Source organism: Bactrocera oleae, chromosome 3 (assembly GCF_042242935.1).
Source record: "Bactrocera oleae isolate idBacOlea1 chromosome 3, idBacOlea1, whole genome shotgun sequence".
NCBI lineage: Eukaryota > Metazoa > Arthropoda > Insecta > Diptera > Tephritidae > Bactrocera > Bactrocera oleae.
In genome coordinates this window covers 37924732-37936961 of record NC_091537.1, presented here as the reverse complement: position 1 = coordinate 37936961, position 12230 = coordinate 37924732, and the positions used below count along the sequence as shown (strand labels likewise).

General features: G+C 39.3%; 1 protein-coding gene across 1 annotated transcript; it reads left to right on the top strand.

The window, feature by feature from the left end:
* The first annotated feature begins 456 nt into the window (after nucleotides 1-456).
* LOC138856385 (uncharacterized) lies at nucleotides 457-2092 on the top strand. The gene has a single exon (XM_070107426.1). The coding sequence runs from the start codon at nucleotides 1136-1138 to the stop codon at nucleotides 1862-1864; it is 729 nt and encodes a 242-aa protein (XP_069963527.1). The 5' UTR covers nucleotides 457-1135; the 3' UTR covers nucleotides 1865-2092.
* The last annotated feature ends 10138 nt before the right edge of the window (nucleotides 2093-12230 follow it).

Below are 12230 nucleotides of genomic sequence, written 5' to 3'. Positions count from 1 at the left end.
ATTCCCCGACTTAAGCCCCAAATAAAGAAGTGTATTTTCTTGTGCAAAATCTGTACCACGCACAAGCAAAAGATGAGAACACAGATTATGGCAGCACTTCCCCCGGAACGCTGCAACTTCGCTCTGCCTTTCTCCATCACAGGTGTCGACTTTGCTGGGCCTTTTCAAATAAAGGCGTCCATGTTAAGGTCTCCCACTCTGATGAAAGGCTATGTGGCTGTTTTTGTCTGTTTTACGACAAAAGCAGTGCACCTTGAGCTTTGTACTAATCTGACGAAGGAGGCTTTTCTTGCGGCATTTGCTCGCTTCGTCGGTCGACGCGGTTTTCCATCGAAGATCATGAGCGATAATGGTAAAACATTTATCGGCGCTCAAAGAGCCACCGAAAAACAATTTGTGGACTTTATCAAACAAGTCTCACCTGAGATTGTGCAAAAGTACGCGCCCCAAGGCATTAATTGGCAATTCATCCCCCCAAGCGCTCCTCATATGGGTGGTTTATGGGTATCAGCTGTAAAAAGCTTCAAATCCCACTTCAAAAAAGTAGCTGGAAATTACAAATTCAGTTACGAAGAATTTACAACATTACTAATCCGTATCGAAGCCGTTCTCAATTCACGGCCACTAACGACACTCTCGCAAGATCCCTCAGATTTGACAGCCCTAACTCCAGGGCATTTTCTCAGAGGAACACCCATTCTGGCCATACCTGAGCCAGGCGTGGAGTCGCTATCCTTATTAAATCGATGGGAAAGAGTCAAAATTCTCCATCATGACTTTAGCCGTCGATGGAAAGAAGAATATTTAAAGGACCTCCACAAGAGGTACCGCTGGAAAACTCCAGAAAAGGCGCCAAAGCTTGGAGATTGCGTCCTAATCCATGATGATTGTCTCCCCCCCACCGAATGGCGGCTTGGCCGCATAGAAAAGCTTCATTCCGGGTCCGACGGTCATATCCGAATTGTAGATCTCCGCACGCAATCGGGAACGCTAACCAGACCGCTCGTAAAACTATGCTTCCTGCCCACCGACCATACTACCGAAACTAAAATGGTATTAAATTCAAATAAATCGAATCAATAAACCCGCAAATAAATAAAAATAAAAAAAACGTTAACAACAATTCCAAACAGAAATGGTCGATCAATATGCCGACCCACGCGTGCCACATCACGTGGCACAATTGCCCATATTCAATTATATGCCACAAACATATACTAAATCTAATCTTTTCATACAGATTAATATGGACGTGGAAATGCCGACAAATCCAACGCCAACCATTCGATCGGCTATCAACGTGCCGCGTGGGCCGATTCCAGCGCCTCGAGCCACCGCTGCAACAACTGTCACAGCTGTCGCGCGGAACACAGCACAACCACCGCCAGCGTCGCCATTGGTGCAACCGGAGCCGCACCGCACCCGATGTCCGCTGTGTCGCCGCTCACACCGGCTACAGCACTGTAGCATCTTCAAATCCATGCAACCCAGTCAACGTCAGCGGGTAGCCCAGGCGCATGGACACTGCCTCAATTGCCTGAGTCTCACCCATACGACGCAAGAGTGTGACTCGGAGTGTTCATGTCAATTATGCGGAAGGCTACACCATACGTTCCTTCACCGCACCTCCAGGCGCGACGTTCGGCGACCACCCGCACCACGCAGTCGCGGCGCTGTCAGGCGACCGCCGCCCAGCCACCCGATACAACATCAACGCCCAGCTGCCGCTCCACAGTATCGTCCAAGGAATGTAAGGAACGAAACACCTGCACGGCACCGACGGCCCAGACTATCATCCCGCCGCCCCACTGGCCTCAGCAGTGTTGTAGCAACGTTGCAACAACTGCAGAATTTGCTAGGCTAAATATTTGCCTAGGTGGGCCGGGATGGTTAAATGAGCAATTCACATCCACATCACCACACCTGCATTCCACACACACATTCCACACCAACCCTATCATCACGATCACACCACACATGAAGACACACTACACACCACACCGAAGGAGGTAAAAAGGGGACGACGAGCGACCACCAGCCCCTCTTGCGCAACGTACTCGTACCAATCGCTATCTCCACTATCAACCGTCACAACCTGTGAATCATTTAAAATACTTATATTAATTTTGTGCGACAATAAAGTGTGAATTTCTTCAAAAAACATAAAAAAAAACAATTTATTAGTGAATACAAGATAAAAAGGTGAGTGCTAGACAAGGTGGCGCATAAATAAATACACCTTATAAGGACATCATTTTCTCTGTTTTCGTCTGTCAGTTTTACTGGGAGTACAGGTAGCACGTCCTTGTCATGGGACATGTTTGATGATCCTGTTACCTCCTTCCTGTTCCACCTTTACCACCGCGTTATCGGCTGTGCCATAGTTAGAAAAAATAAATGCGTTTATATCTTTCTTGATAATAATACATGCCCTTAGTTTACCTTCATTTTGCTTGTAATAGATGTTGTTTTTCACCCAGGGCTCGTAAATTAGACTGATATCGATGCCCCTCTCACGTAAGTAGATTGTCAGATTTGTTGTAGCACATTTTGAGTGCTGCATATTTATCTAAACGTATCTATGTTTCTTTAGCATTCTCTTGTAGCGCCACCTCCCTTAGCAACTGGCTGGCCTCGTCGACCTCTTCCATGTCGTCTTCGTCAGCCGTTTCGTCGCCTTGGAAGATCTTCAGTTTCACCTTGCGGATACCGAAGCTGATTTAATTATCAGCTTTCGATTGAGCCCCTATCGGCTCCTCGCAGATGTCTACTAGTATGGGCTTGCTTGTTTTATTGGGCTACTCTTCTTTTATCAGCTGTCAGACATCTATACCTGGTACAGATTTATTCTGCAGCTTGATGCATCTCAGGATTTTTTGTCTGGCTTTAATACTCCTCCACTGTTTTTGGCGCTTTATATTCCTATTGTCTGTTGACGTGCCGGTCTTTGGCAATCTTTCCTAGTATGAAGACTGCCCCCTGATATTGCCTTTTCCTCACCTGATTTAAGGACTTCTCTATTTTTTTCCGTTGATTCTCTCCTTTAGCAGCCTGTATACTTTGGTTGGTCCTCAAGGCCGTCTTAGGAGGGTTCCTGGTACCCGCTGTATTCACTGCTGCAATCTCCGGCGCACTATGACTGGTACAGCCGGGAGTACTCTTGATCGTCTCCTGACTGGAGGCGAATAGGGCTTCTTCGTCGGACTCCGTTAGGGGTCCTGGAGTCCAAAATTTTGCTGTCTTGTCCGTTGTTCCTGTTAGAGCGTTGATCGTCAATGTATTGGTGTTTGTTGTTTTCTGCTTCCATATTTTCCGATGAGTAGGCCGAAAAGGGTTGGTCACTCGTCCGCAAGACCGGCATGCGCAGAGAAGGCGTTTCATACTTCCGACCTCACCCGGGCTTCGGAGGGGACAGTTGGCGATCAGCTACCGCCCGGTAACCATTTAGTCATCAGCATTAGCACTTTGACACATTGGCTTAGGGTGATTTTGGTACAGGTGTCCTCACACTTCCACAATAGGAGATGGGCATAAAACCGAAGATTTATTCATCCATATCCTCATTGTGTGAATTACTGGATGTCCCTCTTAGTTCGTAAGAGGCTTGTGCGTACCCATTTGGGTTGACTTTACTCGTCCATATCCTCATTGTGAGAATTACTGGGTGTCTCTCTTAGTTCGTAAGAGGGATGTGTGTACCCACTTTGGTTGACTCAGTTTTATTGCTATATTTTATTTCGCGCCAGATAAGTAGGTAGGTGTGATACCATCGGGATTATGGTCCCCTCACTCTATTGGCTACTTTCTGAACCACCCCGTTCTTCTGATGAACTTCATCAGTGAGACAAGTCTTATCAGTGCAACCTCCGAGACGCTATCAAGAAACCCATGACCGATGGCTGCGATATCCGATGCTTTTCGACTGTGTCATTATTTTCCTATGTCTAGACACTTCTACCGTATTCTCGCTGTCATTACAAAAAGATTTCAACGAATTGCTTTTTGACTTTCTTACCTCCTTATTATATGACCGTAGAAGGTTATAATAGCTATCCCACTCTTCTTCTCTTTGGGGTAATTTGGCAAAATTGAATTGCTTCCTGCAATTTTTCTTCATGTTCTTAAGTATGGGAGATCACCAAGGGGGCCTAATCCTTCCCCTACTGTTCGTTAATGGACAAGCTACCTCTAGTGCTTGACGTCAAGAATCTGTGAACTGTTTAACGAGGATGTCTAAGTCCTCTTAGTTCTCGGGTTGAAATGGTGAAATCATAGGAATACGCTTTTTTAGCTCCTGCATGTTCATCTGCCAGTTTGTTTTCCTATGATTCCTAAATTTCTCTTCCATAACTACATTCTCTTCAATTATACACTCAATGTAGCGGGGATCTGAGAAGGAGTGTTCCTCCAGTGCCCTCCAATGTGTTATTTATCCACAGTTCTTCCGACACAAGTGTTATATCTAATACTTCCTATCGGTTTCTGGTTATAAATGTTGGCGTACTACCTTTGTTTCATAACAAAAGCTTGTTTTCTAGTAAATAATTAAAGAGCAACTCACCCCTTTCATTGATGTCCGTGCTGCCCCATAGTGTGTGGTGTGCGTTGGAGTCGCACCCAAGTACAATCAAGCACTTGGATGCTTCGGTGTCTCATACCAGCTCTTTGATCCGCTCCTCTTTGGTACTGCTACCTCGTCATACGATTTCAAAATTTTCAAATAATGACATAGAGAAACTAGTAGTTAAAAACAAACGGCGAGCTAAAGGTGAATGGCGAGCACATTGCTCTTTTTTCGATCAGCTGCAATTAAAGGATTCTATACGTAAACTATGAAAAGCGCTTAGGTGTGCTGAAGAATACAGCGCTAAAAATTATATTAAGAAATTAAGCCCGAATTCAACCAAGAATCAAAACTCCCTTCGGAAAAACACCCAAAACACATTAAGCAACCGATAGATTCCATGAGGAGTGAGTGATAATTTGGCTCGAAGTGATAAGGAAAAGGCAATTCGCTTTGCAAACCACCTAGAGATGGTATTTCAGACTAATAGGCCAAACAACTATTTTAAGCTGCCAACTTTACCCGACACTGCTACAAAGTCGCTCTTGTCTATTAAACTTCAACTTTTGAAATTAAAAATATTATAAAAGAGAGGAATCCAAAAATGTCATCAGGACACGATAACATTACTCGAAAAATGCTAATGGAGCTACCGAATATTGCTGTAGTAATGCTCTCATTACTTTTTAATGCAATTTTCACTTACGGATATTATCCATTTCATGGAAAATGTCGCAGATCATCATGAAAATAATATATTCCAACGCCCCAATTCGAGTTTTGTGGAAAAGATGGTACAGTAGAGCAAGTTTATGTATATGATTACTAATAAAATTACAAAGGAGTTAGTACAAAGAGTATTGTTCAGTAATATTCCTTGATGTAACTCAGACTTTTGATATGGTGTGGCATGAAGGCCTTTTATATAATATTAAAACATTATTCGCTTTTGAATTGTGTAAAATATTGGAGTCTTATTTAAGAAATAGGAAATTTACTGTCAAAGTAGCTAACCATCGCCTTTTGCGGATGACACAGCCCTAGTATGCAAAGCTAATATAAATAAAAAATCTAAACTTTGTTTTGACAACAAAGTTCTGCTATACCATACAGTTTCAGTATAAAATCCTTAGAGCTATAGTGGATTCTCCATGGTACATTCGTATCGAAAATATTCACAAAGATCTTGTTATTCCTTTGGTAAAGAAAGAAGTAGAGGACAGAAGAAAGAACTATGAGCTTAATCTTCGTAATCATCCAAATAAATTAGCTAATGCCTTGCTACAATCCTGTAATCAAACCCGCTTTAAAAGAACAGATCTACCAGCTTTCTATAGAGCAACGCATCACCAAACAGGTTCATCTATAACCTTGAGCTTGTCTAGTTTTAAATAGATTTAAGTTATTATTACTTATTGTAAGGTTTTGATAAAGCAGATTCAATAAATATGGTAAGTGTATATTAATGAAACTCAGGAAAAATATTATTAGTAACTAGTATTGCCAAAAATAGATAAAATCTGTTTTGATAGAGCAGATTCAATAAATATGGTTAGTGTATGTTAATGAAACTCAGGAAAAATATTATTAGTAAGTGGTATTGCCAAAAATAGATAAAATCGGGTCAATATATCCCTTAGACCCAATTTTCAAACTTTCGGTTGGCCTTATACCATATATACGATTTACCCCCACTCCCATATTCTACATATTTATAATGATTCTAGTTTTTCTAACAAGCCTTATGACGAATAGGACATTCAGTGTGTGAGTTATATATTTATAAAATTGCTCGAAAATAATTGCTCAAGTGTACGTGAACAATGTCAAAAATTAATGCAAACAGCTCTTCCATTTCTCTGTCCCCAATATATCCTATATAATGATTTCCGACTTTCCCCCTGACTTTAAACCGTTTATGTTGATCAAAATGCGTGATATTATAATGAAATTGAGTTGACACGTTGTCTTAAAAGTTATAAAATTATGTTAATTACTTGGCGCTCAATATAAATGAATTGGTCTTGTTCTAAACCTCATATCCCTAATATAATGAATTCCGATCCTTTGGTTGACGTTTTTCAGATCAACTCAATATCTAATATTAAGTCTATACTCATATACTCGTATCTCATTGGATGATGATTTTAGTATAATTTTCGCTGACGCCCGTAATATTATATATGTTAATAAATTTTCTTATTTGTAATCCATTAACGATGTTGTCGAATAATGATTGTTCAATTCTTTCGCATCGTTTTTATACTCTCGCAACTGTAGTATAATAGTTTTGTTTACCTAACGGTTGTTTGTATCACCTAAAACTAATCGAGTTATAGATAGGGTTATGTATAATATATATAAATGATCAGGATGAAGAGACGAGTTGAAATCCGGGTGATTGTTTGTTCGTCCGTCCGCGCAAGCTGTAACTTGAGTAAAAATTGAGATATCTTTATGAAACTTAGTACACATGTTTCTTGGTACCGTAAGACGGTTGGTATTGAAGATGGGCGTAATCGTGCCACTGCCACGCATACAAAACGCCAACAATCAAAAACAAATAAATTGCCTTAACTAAGCTCCGGAATAAGATACAAGACTGTTATTTGGTACACAGGATCACATTAGGAAGCGGCATCTGCAGTTCAAATTGTTTAAAGTGGGCGTGGTCCCGCCCCCTAATAAGTTTAATGTGCATATCTCCTATACCACTAAAGCTATAATAACAAAATTCACTGGGAACAAATGTTTTTAGCATCTCTATCGACGGTGTGAAAATGGGAGAAATCGGGTGACAACCCCGCCCACTCCCCAATATAACGGCACTGTTAGAAACTACTAAAAGCGCGATAAATCAAGCACTTAACAAGCCAGTGACATTAAATTTTATCTCTGGGATGGTATAAGATAACTTTTATAGGAGCCACGTTCAAAATTAGATAGTGGGTGTGGCACCGCCCACTTTTAGGTGAAAACCTAATTTTAAATTCCATCTGATTTTTTAACTTTCCAGTATGCAAATCAAGCAACAATGATTATATCGGCGTAAAACTTTGCGTGAATAATAAGTTTAAAGTATGCCACTTTGTGACCAAAAATTATCTAAATTGAACCAAAACTGTTCAAGCCCCTAGGTGCTGAATATGTGGACCCCAGTGCTTAGACTTTTTACCGAAAATATCGGTCAACATAGAACAAGGCGGCAAGATTCACAAAGAAATGTAAAACGAGTATACCATTTGACTTTGCGAGAGTATAAAATGTTCGGTTACATCCGAACTTAGCCCTTCTTCACTTGTTAAAATAAAGTTTTGCCAACACTTGAAGTTATTTCCCCGGCATTTATCCTGGCAAGTTTCGAAAGAATGAAATGTTCAGTTACACCCGAACTTAGTCCTTCCTTTAATATGATTTTAGTGTTGTGAAATATCTTTATGAAACACAGAATCAAATACCAACAGGAAAAGAAGGGCTAATTCCAGGTGTAACTGAACATTATTTCATACTCTTGCAACTTGCAAGGAACAAAGGCAAATGAACATCTTAAGGTTTTAGAAAATCTTTATATTAAACTAAGGAGAGTATCGCCGTAATTTCATTAAAGGAAAGAAAATATACTGTTATTAGAAAAAGAGTCTTTCTATTTTCATTTATTTAGATTTCTTACATATTGACCGATTCATGCGAAAGAGAACCGGAGGTTTGAAAATATATATGTTAGGTATAAGAAGGCTAAGAGTGTTGACCTGTTTTTACCCATTTCTGGCACAAGTTATAGTGCCATTTCGATATTTTTGGACGTGAGGTGAATTACCTTGAGGGCACTATTTATCATTCTGATAACTTTATTTTCGTTTGATTTATGTACTGTAAGGTGAAAACATTAGACGGAATTTAAAAGTTTGTTATATGAGAATTAGGCGTGGTTGTCATCTGATTTCGCCCATTTTTGCCGTGTCTAATAGCCAAATTTGGTTGGTCGGTCGAGTGGTTCCTGAGGTATAGGATTTAACCTGAAGGTGGACGGTACCACGCCCCTAGTCCCATTTTCACACCAGATTCTAAAAAAACCTTCTCTACCATCCTGTTTCCAAAATTTAATGCTTGTTATCAATGCAACCGTTATATGGTCAGTGGGCGTGGTTATTATCCGATTTTACCCATCACAGAGATCGAAAAGATTATAAACTCACTTCTCCTTAAATTGTGCTAAAAATGGGTTCAGTACTTCCCATAGCTCGAAAATTAAATGACTTTAGAACTTTCGCTTGACTCTACCGTATATACGAGTATATGACATATTATTACAACTAGAGTTGTAACAGAGAACGAAAAAGTAAAAATCAGTGAAACGTTTTTAAACAATCTCATATCAGTAAGTCAATATGTTTAATATACTGAAAACCCATTTACAGTTGAATATTAATAGGATGTGTGATATTTGCTGAAAAAATTTACCGTTGAATAGCAATGAACTCGGTTCAGAACCTGGCTTCGCTTTAAAATAAATAAAATTATTAACGAAGTACGAAAATGCTTGTTTAATGAAAGAATGAAAAAATTCTTAAAATGTTAGCCTACGAGTTCTCATTCCGTATCTTTATTCTTCTCATGCCGACCACTGAATTAGTGATAAACGGATATCTGTCTCATACCTGTTTGAGAGCGACTCAAAATCAGTTTTTTTATAACATTTTAATTTTCGTTATATCAGACAAAGTTCGACCGTATATTTTTTGAATTAAGCTTGTCAACAGTTAATTAAAAAACGTTTTCATCATTGTCTATAAAATATTAATACTCCAAAGCAGAGAATCTCTTCAATTTTATATTCTTCGGCGGCGGTCACAAGTGTTTTTATTGAAATATTTTTGACAGAATTTTATATCTGGTCGTTCCAGTCTACTACGGATGCTAAACATCAAATCACCTCGGTCCAGTAAACAATTAAAGTGTTTGATTCCTGCAACTTGTGAGAGTATATTTGTTATGTTCCGCTATACATGACATTTTAATTTGGAATTTTCTTGTACATTTTTTTATCGCAAATTAAATAATTATACCGCCATAGGAAAGGCCTGGAATATAAGAAATACAATAAATGACCATGCAAAATATGTTCGATTGGATAGCTTTCCTTTCGCAAGTCGAAACTTTGGTGTTTTTCTATATAGAGTGACAGTTGATATACGTCGAAGTTTGATCCTTTACTTACATTTCTACTTTGGACATTTATGTATGTCCTGGTGGATACTACAAACATTACTATAATTTTATTTATTTATTATTTATTCATCAATATATAAAGTATGTTCAAAAAATAACATTTTGCCTTTCCGTGATCAATTCGCGGAAAACTGTTTTTTGCAAATTAATACATGTTCAATTCCGATCACCGACGCCAACAATTCTGTACTTTTTCGATCTTCTTAATGTGTCACTTCGTGCTGTCAAATAAGAACACTGAGTGTCCTGTATAAGAAATATTTTGAAGAAGTCTTTGTAATGAAGCTTCCTAAAGGTGCCAAATAGACTATTTAAAAACTGCAAAGTATTTAAATAAGAGTTGTACATTTGTGAAGTGGTCAGACCACCTCTATGGAGAAACTGGAAAGTTAGATGACAAGTCAGGAAGAGATAGGAATCCCGTGACATCTAAAAGCGATAACAAAGCTATTGTTATCTGTAAATACAATGCGGGACAAACTTCGGAGACCTGGCAACAAACGCAGTAGTACTGTAATCCAATCCCTAAGAGATTTGGGGTTTTAAGATGCTTCACAGAAATATGATAGCCGTTAAAATGATAAAATTGTACCAAGAAGCTTATATATTATATAATATTATATATAAAGGCTTACCAACGTAAAAAATGCTCTTCTACCTCCTGACAGCTTCTACAATAGTCGTTATATGGCGTTCCTAGTCAACTGGCATGTCTGCTTATTAGACGGTGTACTCTTAGTACTCCTACACGAAAAATATTGATATCTTTTAAGTTTTAATAGTCGACATATGCGGCCCATATTCCATTCATGTCACGTTTGTCTGCTTGTTGAGCAAGTTAGGGATTGATTCCACCGAGACTCAGGCTAGTTCATCTGCTTCACAGTTCCAAGGGATATCACTATGACACTCCTTGTTAGAACAAGAACGCTTTCCTTAATTGTTGTAATCTTCTCTTAGAAGGCACTACAGTGGTCAGGTAGACGGAAGGCGATTGTGGTATCGAATTTTGCAGAGAATACACTACCTCCCACTCGGTTATCTAGTTTGGAACCATCCGTAGAGATGCTTATCATCTCTATACGCTTTAGAAAATCCGTGGTAATGGGAAGAAACGGGAACTTTTTACGTATCATAGAATGCCCCTTGTTACTGGCGATTAATAGGGAGGTTTCCTTCAGTCTGACTGCGCTGCCACTAGCTTACAAAACAAGTATGTTGGCAGTAAGTTTAGTAAAGTACGTTTAGTCAGGCTTGGCGTTGTTCTGATGCAAATACTGGCTGCACTTTGTATGGTTTCCCAATGTCTTACCGCGTATTTCTTTTCGGTTATTGGCCACCATACCAATCTACCGTAAGTCATAATCGGCTAATGAGTTACCCAAAGCGTTAATTCCCTACCATTCTTTTACAAGAGTAAAGTACTGTAGCCGCTTTCTTTACCCTAGCTTCCAAGTTTGGTTTCCATGAAAGCTTGCTGTCTAAAATTAATCTCAAGTGGCTTGTCTTATCTCCTATTGCTAGCCGGGTACCATTTAATTTAACAAATTTAATAATGGCGACTTAATATCTGGAATACGGTGTTTTTTAGTGAATAATACTAGCTCTGTCCTGCTAGCATTCAAGTTCAGTCCGAATGATACGGCTCATCGATTAATATCATTTAATATTGTCTGCATAAGGGTAGCGAGGGTATTCGGGGATTTATCCATAGAAATTTTGTTGATTGTGAATATCCATAGAAGTGGAGATAACACGCCTCCAGGAGGTGTACCCCTTCGGACAGCTCTGCATATCGTTGAAGCTCCCAGCGTTGAAATTATTGACCTGCCAATAAGCAATTATTTCGTGAGAGGTTCAGAGATGCCAAAATATTGAAGCGCGCTCTGTATGAGTTATTGATAGCGCCTTCCATGTCTAAGAAGGCTACGATGGTGTATTCCTTTACCTCCAGAAAATCTGTTACCACTGAGCTTAGTGCTGTTTCTGTAGATTTTTTCTTAGAATACGCATACTGCGAAACTGCCATTTTTTCTGGGTTTAAGTTATTTCTTATGTGTAATTCTATTAGTCTTTCCAACGACTTTAAGAGGAATGAGAAAAGACTAGTTGTTCTAAAACCTTTTGGATTAGTGTGTGAGCTTTCGCCCGCCTTTGTACATATATCACCTTGACTTTCCTCCATAATGAGGAAATATAGTTTAATTCTAATGCCCCTTTAGCAATGGTTGTTAACCAGGTTATGTAGCTCTGGGAATACTGACAGGAGTCGGGAACAAACCGTCGGGTCCTGGCGATTTGAAGAACTTGAAACTGCCTATCGCCCAGTATACATTACTATCTGACACTATGTCTACAGGAATGGAATCCATTTCGCTTTCTTATGATTCCTGAAATTTTCCTTCCTGCTTACATTATTTTTAATTGTACATTCAAT